At 31.1% G+C, this 17,451-nt stretch overlaps 1 protein-coding gene across 2 annotated transcripts; it reads left to right on the top strand.

Annotated features, from left to right (window-relative positions):
* The first annotated feature begins 4,892 nt into the window (after positions 1-4,892).
* Positions 4,893-8,398, top strand: LOC120212699 (protein TRIGALACTOSYLDIACYLGLYCEROL 2, chloroplastic-like). 2 transcript variants are annotated; one of them, XM_039210920.1, is made up of 6 exons: positions 4,893-4,977; positions 5,522-6,177; positions 6,261-6,590; positions 6,906-7,021; positions 7,835-7,925; positions 8,027-8,398. In XM_039210920.1, exons 2-6 carry the CDS (start codon positions 5,659-5,661, stop codon positions 8,117-8,119), a joined length of 1,149 nt encoding a protein of 382 aa, XP_039066851.1. In that variant the 5' UTR covers positions 4,893-4,977; positions 5,522-5,658; the 3' UTR covers positions 8,120-8,398. The 2 variants fall into 2 exon arrangements, with proteins under 2 accessions (XP_039066851.1, XP_039066852.1); XM_039210921.1 differs by lacking the exons at positions 7,835-7,925; positions 8,027-8,398 and having other exon boundaries at positions 6,895-7,027.
* Positions 8,399-17,451: the final 9,053 nt, after the last annotated feature.

Raw genomic sequence — 17,451 nt, 5'->3', positions numbered from 1 at the left:
AGAAAGAAAGTGTACATCAAACGACATTGCATTTGAATGAAATTAAATTAACAGGTTTAAATATATACTTGGTAAGTGCTTTAAAAATTATTAAAGTTGATATTGAAATTTTATTATAAAGTATTTTGGTATTTTTATTAATAATATTTTTTTTGAATTAATCACTGATATCCGATCTATTGACAGACTAAACCAGATCGAGTACTGCAGAGGCGAGGGCGACCCTCCCAACCCAGTTTGCTCCATTCACAAACGCCTGGATTCAAACCCTTAACCTTGTTTAAGGGACCTAATACCTCATCCCACTTTACTACTTGGTTGTTGGTTTTTTTTTATTAATAATATTAATTCTTAAAGACGTGAAAATATAAAATTATATAATATATCAATGATAATATTATAGTCTATTTTTAAAAAATTATTTAAAAAAATATTCAAAATAGAAATAAAGATATATTAAAAAAATTAATCAAATAGTCTTATCAATTTCTCTCTAATCGACTAATCTAACTTTACTCATTTACTTATTTTTTATTTAGCATTTAATATGTTTTTATTTTACTACTAAAGAACATTTTATTTGTTTTTTCTTATAATCATTATGTTTCACTGTTTTCATTTATTTTCTGCTCATTTTTGTAGCAGTCATTTTCAATGGATACAGCATCAATGATGACTTTGTTTTAATAATCTTCAATTTTAGGCTTAGACTCATGTTTTAGAATTTTAGGATTCATACGAAGAACAAAATTGTAATTATTTTAGGCATTTATTTTCTTTATAAAAAAAATAAAAAGACAAATCCTATGACTTTTAGGATTCATACAATGAATAAGATTTTATTTTTTTTTTGTTTCAAATAAAAGAAATTTTTTTGGAGTCAATAGCTTGCACGTCAACAAGCTTCCGCCATCCTCGTTCCATAGGTTGATAAGGGAGCAATCATTACCTTTATAATATGTTTGTACATGTGTAACATAATAATTTTTATATTCATGCATATAGTATATGTCTTGAATTTATTAAGTGATTTTAGTAGATAAATAAAATAATATTTTTTAGATATTTTAAATTCAAATAATTGTATCTACATAATGTTTTAAAAATCCAAATTAACTTTTTCTTTTCCTTAAAAATTACTAAAAATGGAAAATTGATAATGAATGTTTTAAGTTGCCTCCAACAATGGATTGCAATAATAAAGGATTCATTTCCCACGCGATTTGATCAGCTTGGCCGGTGATAAAGTCTCATTCAATGTCAATATTTTATGAGCTTTTTACTTAAACATGAATCGATTCAGATTGTGATAACAACAAGCATATATAAGTTTTGTCTTCAATCATTCAATGAGTGCATGTTTAAAATATTATATTTAAATACCTGACAAATATCATATCTAAAATATAAGATTTAAGAAATTTATAGATCAAACTCGTATCAATAAGCGAGTCAAAGAAAAAAATTTATATTAAAATCTCAAGTATTTCAAGAATATTTTAGGATAACAACGGAAAGAATGTGGCAATATATCACAATAATTATTTTATGCATAAGTAACAAAGTAATATTTTATAAATGAAGTTATAATTATTTTAATTTGTTTAATATAATTAAAGAATGAGTGATAATGTTGTAATCTCACTAATAAAATATTTATTATCATTGATACATATTTTATAAAATATGTATTAAGTGTGGATATAATTATTTTCATTCGTTATAAATCAAACACACACAAAGTCTTATATATATATATATATATAAAAGATAAGATTTAGACACACAAAGTAAAATTAAAAGTTTATACATTAATTTAGAATCGTTGAATATTTGATAATTTCAGTAGTCCTAAATTAATATAAAACTAAAAGTTATTAACTGTGTAAGACTGTAAGTGAACTCTAATCTTATATAAATATATTTTTGGAAATTAATTGTAAATGAAAATTGTTTGTTTTAGAGAGAGGGGGGTGACCAAAGAAGAGACATTGGTGGCAAACATAAGGAAAGCAAGAAAATCCCATGTTTGGCTACCATGCACTGACTTGAATAGCATATTTTGGGCCTTTGCTTATTCTTACTTTAGTCCAACATTATGTAGTGGAATGCACTTTTTTCTACATTTAGATAAGACCCCATTTCCTCTTCATTGTTTCCTTTCTTTTTACTTTCAATTCTGCAAATTATTGTGCACTTTTGTCTGGGATAATAAGTCAATGCCAAGGAGATAGTTCTATTTCATGTGTGCCTAAGAGGTACCCGACATATTATATCAAAACGAAAATGTAACTAAAAAAAAGTTTTAAATAATATTATACCCGAAATTTTGTTATTATTCATGTGTATATTTGAATTTGATATACTAATGGTTAGTTGAGCTGTCTAGAGTTCTTTTTCTTTCTTTTTAGGTTCTTATTTTTCTTCCTTTTAAGTTTTTTTTTCTCTATTTGATTGTTTAGGGGATAGTACGATCGTTTTTATTTTAATAGTCTTGGGTGGACACACTCTACAGACACAACTGTTCGAATTCGAGACCTCAAAAGAAATCAAATATCGAATAAAATTAACGTGTACACTATACTTTTATTATACCTGTGATGTGGATGAATAAAATTATTTTATATAGAAAAATATATTCTTAAAAATTATATAACTAGTAAATATAAGTAAAGTGTTAAAAGATTTGTAAAACATCAAACTTGTTGAACCTATTGATTGACTTCAGTGGTCGAAGGAAATGTCGTTCTCTTTAAAGGTTCGAGCATTTACATTTGCAGGTTTTATACGTTATCAATAATTAAGAAAAATTATAAATATATTATTTTATAACTACTAAAAAATACCACTCAACTTTCAATATGTTTCGATTGCATTCTGATTTGCTGGACAAGTATCCAAACTTATTTCATTGCTTCATGGGCCATACGTCATATAAATTGAAATGATTTTTCAATTTCCAATTCCCACAAACCCAGCTTGATGTTTGGGCTACGCAAATCAACATTGGATTTTAATCTTGGGTTCATTAATTTTTGAACCTTATTTTTAAAAAAAAAATCTCAAACCTAATTTCAAATACTCAAATAAATATCCAATAATTAAAATGGATTTAAATAGACCATACAACCATTACTTATACCTATGTTCGGTGGAACAATGCTTAATTACTTAATTAGATCGAATATTATCTTTGTCGTTGATATTTAATTACTTATGTAACATTGGGTCTCATTATTAATTACATGATTATTTAGTAAGACCAATTTTCCATATCATCTGATATTATAATCGTAGCTTACTTGACCTCTAGGTGACACCAAATGTTGTTGTTTGTTTGCCCTTGTAATTGTGACTGATTATTATTATATTTTATTATTATCCAGTGATATAAAATTATGTAACACTGTGATAATGATATGATTTTATAGCTTAGTCCTAGAGTCAATAATTAGAATGTGCATGAGAATATTAATGGTTGATAAATGATTGATGATAAGTATGTTATGTCTATGGATAATGAAACATGTTTGTGAATTTTACGTAATATAATAAAGTAGAAGTGTACTAGTAAACTTGTAAAGCTCAATGTTTAGACGTTTTTATTCTTAAGTCGGTAGATTAGAGTTGTTTCGTAATTTACCATCGTTATATGACTTCCAACATCATCACTAGAGTACGATACTTGATTACTTTATAAGATATATGTATTCATAAAACTCTTATTTGTATTTAATATTTAACTCTGATATTAATTTGATTTATACAATATCACGGTGCTCCGAATTTTATACAAATAATTTTACAATCATTATGAATATTAATATTTTAGTATCACTTATTGTATTTATATGTTTAATTATCAAAACGAGAAAAAATTTAAATTAGACAATCAATTCGGTGATTTGATATTACATCTTATACCTATCATCATTGGATCGAGTTTAAGGTGTTATAATTATAGAAATTCACCTATTATAGTTGAGTAGAGCCCAAAAATAATGCAATTTCTTCTACATTTCATTCAAGGGTTTCGATCAAGGAGCTTATCTTGTTGTACAAATGAAGACATCTAAATTTGATCAACAAGTATTTTTAGGACCCGATATAATGATAAGAGATCTATGAACATTTTTATGGATCAAAACGAGGCCTTCAAGTAGAGGGATCTACCACAGTAAGATTAATGATTTTTTTTAAGGATCTTACAATATAAATTTTTTATTTGGAAAGAAATATGTTAATTTTTTAAAGTTATGATTTTTAAAGTATTTTTAGAAGAATATTGACATCCTTAAACATAAATTGACACACACTATTTATTTTCATTCACTTAAAAGATTTTATTCATACAATTTCTAAATTTGACACCCAAAATGATTTTTGAGCATAACAGCTTCAACGACAATTTAACTTTAAAATGTTATTGTTGTCCATGCATTACATTAAATCAAAAGAATAAATGATTTATTCATTTGAAACAATTGATACCAAAGGTTCATTGAGTTGCCAACAATCAACTAGAAGAAAGCTCCAAAGGATTCTAGGTTCATGACAGTGTAATGTAGACAATGCACAACATTATCATTGATATTGACATCGAACGAAAATATAACAAATTGATTTTGCACCAGCTTGAAAGAAATTACAAAAGAGCACCCAACAAAACTGAATCAAAATTGAAAGTTGAATGATCGATATGTAAATTTAATTATACTTGAGTGACATCTCATGTAATTTATCCTTTTTCTTACAGTTAGTGTCCATTACACATTTAACAAAGTATAGTATTCAATTGTAAATTTTCTCATAGTTGAGTGACCATGCTGGAATTTACTCTTATTATTATTATCATTATCATTACCATTATTATTGTTATTAACCATTGAGCACTTTATTTGTCTTTTGCATTTCCAACAAAATGACTGAAATACGGCCTTTGATTCGTGAAATGAAAAGCCCTAGCTAGCTCTGAAGGTACTCATCACTCACCAAACCTGTATACATCTTTCTTTTTAAACTGTTTGGTTTAAGAGAAAATTTCAAGAATCTCTGTAAGATATCTCTCAACTGTTAATTTTCAATTTATTTATTGCTTATACTTTTTTCTGTTTCTCTCTGTGAAATCTTAGGTTCCTAACTTCCTTTTACTGAACTAGTTATTTGATATGAACCTCAGTTATTGTTGAAAAAATGTGATGAATTTCAGTTTTAATATCAAGGACTTGATTCCCCCCTTTCTTTCGATTTCTTTCTTTTCATTTTCCCTTAAAACCGCTGTGAATTGAATTTAATAGATATTGGAGTTGTTTCTTTCGACTTCAACCTAGGTTTTTGCTTCTTAATTTCATTCTGTTTTGAGTGGTGCTGATTAATGCTACATCGAAGAGTCACTGATCTGGTTGTTTTTTCAAGCTTGATTGACGGTATTATAAGTATTCAATTTAGCTTGAATTTTGTTTTATTCATGGAATTGTATTTTTGGCTGAACTGATGGAATCTCAATTGTGTTGCCTTTCAGTTAAATGGAAGCCTCAGCCGCTGAATGTTTAGAGAGAACCTGCATTGTTTTGTTCTGTATTTAGCTAAAAGGGATAGTATTGTTAGCAAGTTTAGATTTCTTAGTACTCATAGCTTTCTGCTTTCAAATTTCCGAAAATGGTTGGAAATACATTATTCAAGATTCCAACGTGCCCGTCTTTGTCATCTTCAACTTTGACCACCATCCCACATTCTTCTCGGAGAGTTTTGCCGTTTGTTTCACCTAAACCAAGAATGAGGCCGGCAAAAGTTAGAGTTATGTCTGCCAGTACTGAGCATAACCCACCGCCACTTTCTTCAGAGGAAAAGAATCCACTTGCTGCTGTTTTAGATATTCCTCAGAATATTTGGAGACAAACTTTACGTCCACTGAGTGATTTTGGGTTTGGTCGTAGAAGCATTTGGGAAGGTGGGGTTGGGTTGTTTTTTGTGTCGGGTACTGTGCTTCTTGCGCTTAGTCTGGCTTGGTTGAGAGGGTTTCAGATTCGTTCTAAATTCCGAAAGTACCTAGCAGTGTTTGAATTTGCTCAGGCATCAGGTATTAGTACTGGAACACCTGTTAGGATTAGAGGGGTGACTGTAGGCAATGTTGTACGTGTTAATCCCTCCCTGAAAAGTATAGAAGCAGTTGTTGAGGTACGTTTCAGGATAAAAAAAATCTGTAATATTTTCTTCTGATTGGTTTGTGTATGCACCTACATTGCTGCCATCATTCTTAGGTTGAAGATGATAAGATTATTATACCTCGAAATTCACTGATTGAGGTCAACCAATCTGGTCTTCTGATGGAAACTTTGATTGACATCACACCAAGGGATCCAATTCCGTCACCTTCAGTTGGACCTCTCAATGCTGACTGCATTAAGGAAGGCTTAATTGTATGTGATAGGCAAAAGATAAAGGGGGAACAAGGGGTAAGCCTGGATGCATTGGTAGGGATTGTCACCCGTCTTGCTCGTCAAATGGAGGAAATCGGTATTGTCAACATCTATGAACTTGCTGAGCGAGTTGCTGCTGTTATTCAGGATGCAAAGCCCCTGCTCACAAAGGTGTGCAATGTTTTATTACATTTTATCTTTATGTCTTAGTGGTGAAGTTTCTTTTTCTAAGTTTTATTTCTGATAGTTCTATTAATCACAAAAGAAGTGAATGGGTCTACTTCATTATCTTTTCCTTTTCTTTTTGCCCCTCTATGAGTTCTGTTTAAATGATTTATTATTACACATTGTAGCCTGATGTGCATAAATCTAGAAGTTTATGTCTGTACGTTTTCTGTGCTCTAACTGATTGGATAAACATTCTAAACTAAAATTTTGATGGATTTTCATGTTCAAAATTTTGAATTTGTTGTAGTGACTTTTCAGATTGAAGCCATGGCCGAAGATGTGCAACCTTTGTTGGCTGAGCTTCATGATAGTGGTCTGCTTAAGGAGGTTGAGAATTTGACCAGAAGCCTAACCCAAGCCTCTGAGGATTTGAGGTGAATTCTCTATTCTTTCTTGGGTATAATTTTATTAAGATGTGCTTGTTACAAAGAGTTGCTCCTACATGCTATAACCAATAATTGTTTTCAGAAAAAAACATTACGCCAGCATGCTTATAACTGAGAATTGTTTTTAAGACACTTTTATCTTTGTCATCTGAATCTTATGAACAAATTATTGTGAAACTTCAAAGTAATTGGGTTATGAATATTTACAGAATATCAAATAAAAGGTCTAGCACATGATTTTTATTTTTCTAGGTAATTTCTGAAAATGCATCAAACAATGATGTTAATTCATACATCTTACATGTGTCATCTTCCACCTCCACTACATGTTATGGGGTCGTTTTATGATTTTTCCTCTGTGTTCTACAGTTAGCATTATATTATTGCTACAATCAACCCTGACGCTTAATAATTACAAGCAGCCACCTTATCTTCTTTACCCACTGTCTAAAACAAAAGTACTAAATGATCGAACTCCAGCTATCAAGGTATATATCCTTGCTCCTACAGTTAAAACTCAGTCGTAGATGTTGCATCATGAACTCATTCTAGATCCTTGAATTTGGAGTAGCAACTTTAAAAATGCTGTGGCTCAATAAATATTTAGTAATGTGGAAGTATCAGCCATTAGTGTGGACACTTTGAATTTGATCTATACTAAGATGTAATTTTCTAATTATGATGTGAGGGGAAGAAGACGGTTTGTGTAAACAAGATTTGACCCCCTTCATTTTGTGCCTTGGCTGCCCACTTTTTCATCTTTAATGTATGGCCTTAAAACTACAGTTCCTTTCTGTGCAGAAGGGTGCATTCATCCATTATGACCCCTGAGAATACTGAATTGATTCAAAAATCAATTTATACTCTAATTTTCACTTTGAAGAATATCGAGGTAAAAATTTACTTACCTGCTACTACTATTCCTCTCAATTGTTTATTTAAATCTCAACTTCACACCTGTCCCTGTCTCTCTCTCTTCATTTACCATTGCAGAATATAAGTTCTGATATACTGGGATTCACGGGTGATGAGTCTACAAGAAAGAATCTAAAATCACTTATCAAGTCGCTTAGCAGGATGTTGTGATTGTGAAGACAAGTGAAAAGAATACATAATAATTGATTACAGAGTCCAAACTCAAAACTGGTTTGTCTTTTCCATTGTTATAAAGGGGGGAGATATTGAAGTGAAGCTTTTTGTTTGTACTCTTTTTGTTCTATTGCAGTTGGAAAATCTTGATGCCTGAGTTATTTGTTGCACACAGATCACAAGTATAAATGCGAATTAAATATTTTTTCGGTTGTTAATTAGTGGTTGCACACTGTTGCTGTGATGGAATAAAAGTAGAAAACATTCTGGAGGCAACTGATTGCAGGGTGTGATGCAAGTAAGTGCATTTCATCATAGTTTCGCCGTGGTTTTGCTGTTTTTTCGAGAGGATTTGCAGGTAACGTTGTATCAAACCTATGTATTCGGGTTAAACCGTGATCGTTTCTCTCTGGTTATGCATATTATTTAGTTGGAGTAAGGCCTTGCATCTCTTTTTGTGCACTTTTTGTTTCCCATTTTCACTCCTCGTTGCATATAATCTAGTTGGACTAATTCCTTGCATCTCTTTTGTGCACTTTTTGTTTCCCATTTTTCCTCCTCATTGCATACAATCTAGTTGTTCGAATGACTTAATATTTTTCTTTTGGGTCCAAAATCCAATTTACACACTCATATTCTTCTCAAAAAAATTTCTTTAAAATTAACTAAAATGATGGATCAAACTTTTCATTTAAACTGTTTATTCTAATTAAAAGCATCGAATAAGTTAATTTAGATGGAAGATAAATGAAAAATAACTCGGTTAATTTAATCAATCAGGTGATGTTATGGAATAATAAAATTATTTGAGCATTTTGATTTAATTTTAAATCAAGCCTTTTAACTCATATTTTTTAGGGTAAAATATATGATTGATCATTTTCGTTTGAGTTTTATGCACTTTTCCTTTTTAAATAAAAATATAATAGTTGAATCTTATAATCTTCAAAAAATATTGATTTTGTGGTGATATTATTGTATAAGTTAAATTCAAAATGGGGTGATGTTGTTCTTAAATTAATTCTTTTAAATTTTTAATTTATTATTATTTAGGGTTGTGACATGGGAGATTTAGTTGGGAGGATATAATTTGTTTTGGTTAATTACAATGCAAAAGCATGAGATTCCTAGAGAAAATTAATATAAATAACATATATAATGGATTTAAGAATAATCTCAAGTATAATTATATAGAGTGTAGGCCAAAGGTTTAAGGGACAAAATTGACTAATCTCATTGGGGAATTAATTAAATAACTTAAGCCTAAATTCTAGATTGGCACTAAAACATGCAAACACATTAAACAAAACATGCATACATTTTAATTGGACCCTCTCATTTTAGGTAGACTCACTATTTTAAAACGTTGTTCATTTGTTAACTATCAATTTTTAAAAAATAAAATATTAAGATTAAAATATTTCAAAAAATAATAAATAAAATGATTATTTTATCAAATATTAAACGTATTATTAACATTATCTTGTCAGAATATTTGTTTAATAATGGTCCACAATGAATTATTTTATGGATGGTTTCAGTGACAAACTAATAATTAATATGAAGAGAATTTGTCAGAATATTTGTTATTTGACAAATATAAATTATTTTATGGATCATATTTGTCGAATCTCTCCACTTAGATAATTTGATTCCATCGAAGAAATTAGGTAAATTTTTTAATATGGATATATAATATATTTAATTGGGTTACAATTAATTTTCGTGTTATTTAAAAATTTAATTTATTCTTCAAATTAATAACTGAAAAAAATAAGACGATGCTTTATATATGATAGTCACATCTGCAAAATCGTACCTAACAATTTAATCATATTAATACTTACATCAGTTGGATTACCAGTTCTTTTCAAGGGAATTTAAGGAAGTTTCCCAAATAGGTCAGTTTTCACACACTTACCAAATATAATAAGGGGAAACTTCCACGTTAATGCATGGCCAATATATTATTTCCCAAAATAATATACTCATGCTATTATTTCTCCAAATGGGGTGTTTGTTACAGAAAAGTAAGATTTCCCGGCGTCTTCAGAGGTGTGGGATTCACTATCGGATATCTCGGCGTCTTCTATATATGTTAGTTCAAAAGATGTTCATGGGAGTTCTCGGCGTCTTCTATATATGTTCGTTCAAAAAATGTTCATGGGAGCTCTCGGCGTCTTCTTCAGCCTTGGGGTGGAGTTCTTGGCGTCTTCTTCAGCCTTGGGGTGGAGTTCTCGGCGTCTTCTTCATCAGCATCATGCAGGTCCACCAATAATGCATGCTAATGAGTTAGTTTGGAAGCCAATAATTCAATGAATTTTGGTAGTTAGAAACCGATAATGCCAAAGGAAATTTTATATAAAAGCATACACTTTATAAAATGTTGCAAAAGTATTGGGCCCTAGCAATAAACAAAAGCACATGTTTTATAAAAGAAAAGTTTGGTCCCTGGCAATAAACGAAAGCAAGCACATGTTTTATAAAAGAAAAGTTTGTTGTTATTAGAAGAAAATTTATAAAAGTATTAATTTTATAAAGTGAAAGAAAGAAATGTGACAAGTTAAGCAATAATGCATGCAATAATCAATAGAAAATTTTGCATGGTGGTGTAGTAATCGGAAATCACTCCATAATATGTGCGCATGTGAAGTAATAATGGTGTTGTTAATACACTGAATATGATTTATAAATAGGAGGATAGTGGTGTCTGGGAGAGTGAGAGAGTGAGTTCGAGGAGAAGTTAGAAGAGAAGAGAAGAAAAGCTTACATCGAGATTTCGAGAGTTATTTCGGGAAAAAAAGAGAAAAAAGTTTGAACAAAGGAAGAAATAAATCGGATTTATAGTAAGTTTTATGTAATTTTTATAATTCGTCCATTATTTTAATTTTTAAATAGAAATTAATTAGATTATTTTTTTTGATTTTAAAGAATGAACTATATTTATGATTTTGTTTTTGAGTAATAAATCGAGTATGTTAGTGGGTTATTAATAATCCATTAACATCTCGGTAGGTTGGTGGTTGCAGGTTATTAATTATCCATTATAATTTAGAATGTAATTTATTCTAAATATCTATATTTTTACGTGTAGAGAAAATGAGCAACAAGTTTTTCAAGATTGTCCATTACAATGGACACATGATGGAAAACGAGGCCGGGGTTATTTTTCAGCCTGAAACACCTATAAATATGATGTTTAAAAGGGACATCACATTTGTAGAGATGAAGGCGAGGATAGAAAGAAAAATTCGTGCTACTGTTGATGGTATGAGGTATAGATTTATGGTATGTCCCAATCCGGTCAGGTATGCTGCAGTACCAGTTGTAGAAGATGATGATATAATAACTATGGCTGAATTACATGACTCGACAAATATTCCAATTATTGAGTTACTTGTTGAGTTGTGTAATATATCTAATGTGCCTGGGTTATCGAGAAATGCGGTTGGAACTTCATCTCAAATGGGTTTTGAGAGACAGTTCGATAACCCGACATATAGGTCGATGAACAACTTTGTGGCGATGCTGGAAAGTGCAAATGAAGTTGGTGGAACATCTGGAGCCGCACAGTATGACGCAGAAAACCGATGGGAAGAAATACTTGAAGATTCCAGTGAAGATGAAGAAATTGATGAACCTCATTTGGATGAGGAAGACGTCATGTTCGATGGTGATGAAGCTGATATCAATATTGGTGAATATCCGACACCGTATCAACCTACCCCTCACATGCAAGAGATTGATTATGAAGTAATGAGGGCACCTGAATTCCCAGAGATGCCACATTTAACTTCAGGTTACATGATTGAATCGTCTGATAACTCTGGTGAATTATCAGTTGGGAAGCAATATAGAGGAAAAAAAGAAACTACACTGGCGATTAAAGAGTATTGCATAAGAGGTCATGTAGATTGCAAGGTTGTAGAGTCCAACCAGAAAACGTTGTACGTGAAGTGTGTTAAATATGGGCTGAGTGTAAGTGGCTGATCAAAGTGTCCAAAATACAGATGCAAGATGCTTGGGTCATCACAAGTTACAATGGTCCACACACATGTTTGCAAAACTCTATCGAACAAGATCACCGACTACTGGACTCCGATGTAATTTGTCAATAAGTGAAGGTTTTGGTTGAACAAAATCTAAGGATTCCTTGCTCGGTGTTAGCTGCATCTATTCGAGATCAGTTCGGATACAACGTAAAATACAAACCTGTTTGGCATGCGAAGGAGAAGGCAAGGAGGTTGGTATATGGTGATTGGGATACATCATACAATGAGTTACCTAATTTGTTACGAGCTATGAAACAATTCATACCTGGAACCATCGTGAAGTCTCAGACCATGCCTGCATACAACCGAGAAGGTCAACTTGTTATAGGGAAAAGAATATTCCATAGACTCTTTTGGGCATTCAAGTCATGCATAAAAGGTTTTCCATTTTGCAAACGTATGGTCCAAGTAGATGGCACATGGTTATACGGTCAATACAAACATATATTATTGATTTAATAATAATTACTTTAATGATTTAATTTTAATGATTTAATAATAATTACTTTAATGATTTAACTTTAATGATTTAATAATAATTATTTAACTTTAATGATTTAATTTTAATGATTTAATAATAATTACTTTAATGATTTAACTTTAATGATTTAATAATAATTATTTAACTTTAATGATTTAAAAATAATTACTTAACTTTAATGATTTAACTTTAATGATTTAATAATAATTACTTGACTTTAATGATTTATATTTAATTATATAATAATAGTAAATATATTCGATTCAATTACTTTAATTTGATACAAATAATTAAAATAAGGATTACAACTCTTGTCGGTGTCGGGGTGTTGTTGAGTAATAATGTTGAGGCCCACATCGGTTTCGTTGTGGTCGTTGCACTTGTCCAGGAGTTTGTTCAACATAACCAACCTGCTCATTCATCGAGGGCATAGGTTCTGGTGTTGTAAATATATGCCCACCACCACTATGCTCTCCCATCTGAGGACAAACACTCGTACTTGTCATCATAGATGTCATCTGATCAAAATCATTTGTTGCCCCAAACATAGGAGAGAACATGAGTGATTGATGAGGAACATGCTGAGGAGTGTAGGGCGTAACACCAGAATCACCAACCACTTGACTAAATGATCTTGTGTGATCAAAAGATTCTGGTGGGATATTATCCATTGTCTCTTGTTCTGCTCCACGGTGAGAATAACTCCTACTCCCACTCCCAGTCCTTCTTGGTTTCTCGGGTTTATCAAATTTTTCTGTATACTCTATAAATTGTCGTCTTTCTCTGATCGTTGTTAAGAACGGCTTTCCATGTTCCCAAAAATAATTCAGGTAATCCGAACTCTTGAAGTCAAAGTCATCTGCTTGTATGGGAGTGAGCGTTGGCAAGTATGAACCCCTGTTGTTCCAATGATTGATATGGTTGGCATGCCTCACCGACCCTACCCGCCCATCTAATCGATGGAGAGCATCATGATTCTCTGGAATGACTGGAATATGTTGGTGAAAGCCGAACTGCCTCAACACTTTATCGGCAAATTGGAACTCCACAAACATGAAATGGATCAATGGTGTAACAGCACACCAATATTCACAACCCTTCCAGACATGTTGCGGTACGCACGACATAATTTCTTGATCATCGTACGGCCTCCAAATAAACTATAAAATAAAATTATATAATTATTATTTAATTAAATAATTATAAAAATCAACAAAATAAATCAATAACAATATTATAATATAAACATAATAAAAAATAAATTCACTTATTAATTTTATATATACCTCAACTTTGCATTTGATGTCAATCTTAAACCTAAACTCTTTCACGTTATTGTGCGCCAACCCCGTTCTTTCTATTTTATGCCTCCATCTGTATACCAATCAAAATAAAATTCTATAATTATTTTTCATTTACAAAATATTCTTTATTTAATTTAAGATAAAATATTTTAAATCAATAAAATTACCTTCCGACAAGAGGAAAGTCAACTGCAGTTCGGCTAATCGGTGTTAACCATGGAATTCTGTACCACGCCCACGATTGTAATAACATCATGCATCCACTGATTTCAGTCGTATACGCATCATTAACAATTAATGACGCCTTGCACATCTCGCGATACAAGAATGCCAATATTGCTGATCCCCAACTATACTGACGGGTCATAAAGAAGTTCTCCAAAAACGGAAGATATTGTATATGGACAAGATTACTGGATTTATCTGGCATCAAGATTCCGTCGATCAAACGTAATATATATGCTCGAGTTGTATATATAATGTCTCGCTCACTACATTGTGGATCGAGCTTAAACTCATTTGCCAACCAGGATAATCTCAGTCGTGACCCTTTTGCTATATCTTTGTCTGGTACCTTCCCAAGGTAACGCTCACATGTTGCAAACACGTCAAGATCTGTATTTCCCACCACTGCCATTCCATTTGTAGGAACCCCGAGTTGTAAAGCCACATCCTCCAAAGTGATCGTACATTCACCACATGGAAGATGAAAAGTATGAGTTTCTGGTCTCCACCATTCAATTAATGCACTTATCAAACCGAGGATCAACCGAAATTCTCTTACAAAAGCAACATCATAAAAACCCACTGTTTTCAAATTATCAACAATACGTTGATCTGGCATCTCACAGTTGATAAGTCGAGGACGAAGGACTCGTTGTTCGTCATCCTGTAATTTATTAATCCATGTAATTAGAATTAATTAACTGTTCTTAAATAAAAAAAATAAGTCGATCATATTACCAATTCTCCCAAATGACTCGAAATATGTCGACCATCTAGCCTCAAAAGAACATTTTCTTCTGCCATGTTTCAACAAATCTAGACAAAAAAATTAAATATTACAATCAAATATTAAGTTGTTTTTTTTCAAATAACATGTTATCTAATTTAATAAAAAATAAAAATAAACTTCAAAGATAAATTTCAAATAATTAACTATTTGGTTCTCAATATTTTCAAACTTTGCAATATAATTCCTAAATTTATAAATTCTATCAAATTAAACCAATTATGCATACTAATACTAAATTCCAGCATAGTATACAAACTTTTAATAATTTACATCTTATTCCTTAAATTCCACAAAATTTGCAAAACGGTCACCATAACTTGACAATGTTCCAAAATGATCCAAAGCTTATTTCAAATTATGTAACAACATATAAATCATTATTTCAAACTATGTAATGTAATAACATATAATCACAACATATAATCACTAAACCTTAAAACAAGAAGAAAATTAGATCTAGGGCTTGAGTTTAAATTACCTCAATTTTTTTTGACTACGATGATGATCCTCTCGCTCTCTTTCTTCTGATATCCTTCCTCTCACTCTCTTTGCTTGTGTTATCTCACAATGAAGAAAGACGCCGAGCCGAGCACTCTTATAAAGATGTTTCGAACTCTTGTGCATGCATTATTATGAAGAAGACGTCGAGACATCCCCTCCCATGTGAAGAAAACGCCGAGCATTCCACCCCAAATTGTGAAGAAAACGCCGAGTAATCCACCCAAAGTGACCAAGACGTCGAGACATCCTCTACTTAATCACATGCCATGCCCTATTATCAACTCACCCCTTGAATTCCCTTTTGCGTGCATGATTCACTTTTGCATAAATATAGATCCTGTAACCTTTATTAATGTTTAGTGCTACTTTATAAAATTAATGTTTTTATATAATAAATGTATGGATTTGTTTAATATTAATCATGGGCCCTAATGTTTTTTGCTTTTGCATAAATTTATAAAATGTACGTTTTATCTTCCCTTGCTTTTGCTTTTGGTGTTTAAACTAACTCACTCATAAGTTGGAAAGTTTTCACGTTGGACCCTACAACCCATTATCTTCCCTTGCTTTCCTTGTTTTGCTCAAAAATCTATGGCTGCCAACGAGACCTCCATGTTTGAATGGAACAAGCATGGAAACCAAAGGAAGACGCCGACAGATCCGACGAGCATGGAAAATAATTTGAAGACGCCGAGACCTCCATGTTTGAATGCAAATTGTGTAGAAGACGCCTAGAGATCTGATTTTGCATGCAATTGTATTGAAGACGTCTAGATCTCCCTCGAATGAATGAACCAACCTGAAGACGCCGATAAATCTGCTAAAGACGCCAAGAGATCCATGTTCCTGTGTCAATTACCCCATTTGAGGAAATAATCACATTACAACATTATTTTGAGAAATAATATATTTCCCAAACATTATCGTGTCAGTTTTGCCAATATAATCACTGTCCTGCTTTATTTTATATGTGATTATATATATATATATATGTTATATTATTTATAAAAATCATATAATATATATTAAGTTTCATATAATACTATAATTTTATAATACGTAATATTCGTATGATAATTAAAGTCTTTAAATATGTAATAGGGGCTTTCCCATTATGTGGTTAACATTAAAAGAAAAATATAAATACATACAAATATTTCATATATAAAAAATATTACTACTATTTATTTATTTATTCATTATCATATTCAATTAGATTTATGAAAGAAAACATAAATTACCATAAAATAAGAATAAGATTAAGGAAAAGCAATTACCTTGGAATCCGGTAACAGGCAGCACCACCCCCAATTACTCTGCACATGCACCCATTTGCATACACAATATAAAATACTTTTTTTCAATTTCTCATTATTGGAAAACGATTTTTACATATTCATTAATCTACTTGAATGATAAAATAAAATAGTATTACTTTTAAAAATTATATATATTTAATTTTTTTTAAAATAAATATTATTTTATAGTTATTTTATGAATTACCCGTCTAATCAATTGATAGAACATAAGGCTATTGTAAGAATTACTGAGACCCATTTCTATTTTCCAGCATGTAGCAGTTCCTTTATTTACTACAGTTTCGAAGTTTTGCATTCATCATATATTGGTGCATGTGTTTGTATAGAACGTGTAAGATTCTGACACACATTTTCGTCTCTCTTTCTTGTGTTGCCAATCATGCATTATACCAACCAATCTATTATTCTCTTCTTCTTCTTTTCCAACTTTTTTCCATTTTCCTGTAAATTTCCAGCAACCAAGCTTTGTTTTTTAATCTTTGATATTCTTTTAAAAGTTGCATTTTGTTCTAAAGATAAAGCCTACCCAAAGTTATTTTTCCCAGTTTTTTGCTCTTCTTTTCACGTTTTCCATTTTGGGTTTCTTTCTATATAAACATTTATTAATTTATCTATTTTCTCATCCGGGTTTGGTGGATTTTTCAAGAATTGTACCAC

The sequence above is a fragment of the Hibiscus syriacus genome, unplaced genomic scaffold (genome assembly GCF_006381635.1).
Source record: "Hibiscus syriacus cultivar Baekdansim isolate YM2019G1 unplaced genomic scaffold, ASM638163v2 tig00110015_pilon, whole genome shotgun sequence".
NCBI lineage: Eukaryota > Viridiplantae > Streptophyta > Magnoliopsida > Malvales > Malvaceae > Hibiscus > Hibiscus syriacus.
This window is presented reverse-complemented; position numbering and strand designations above follow the sequence as displayed.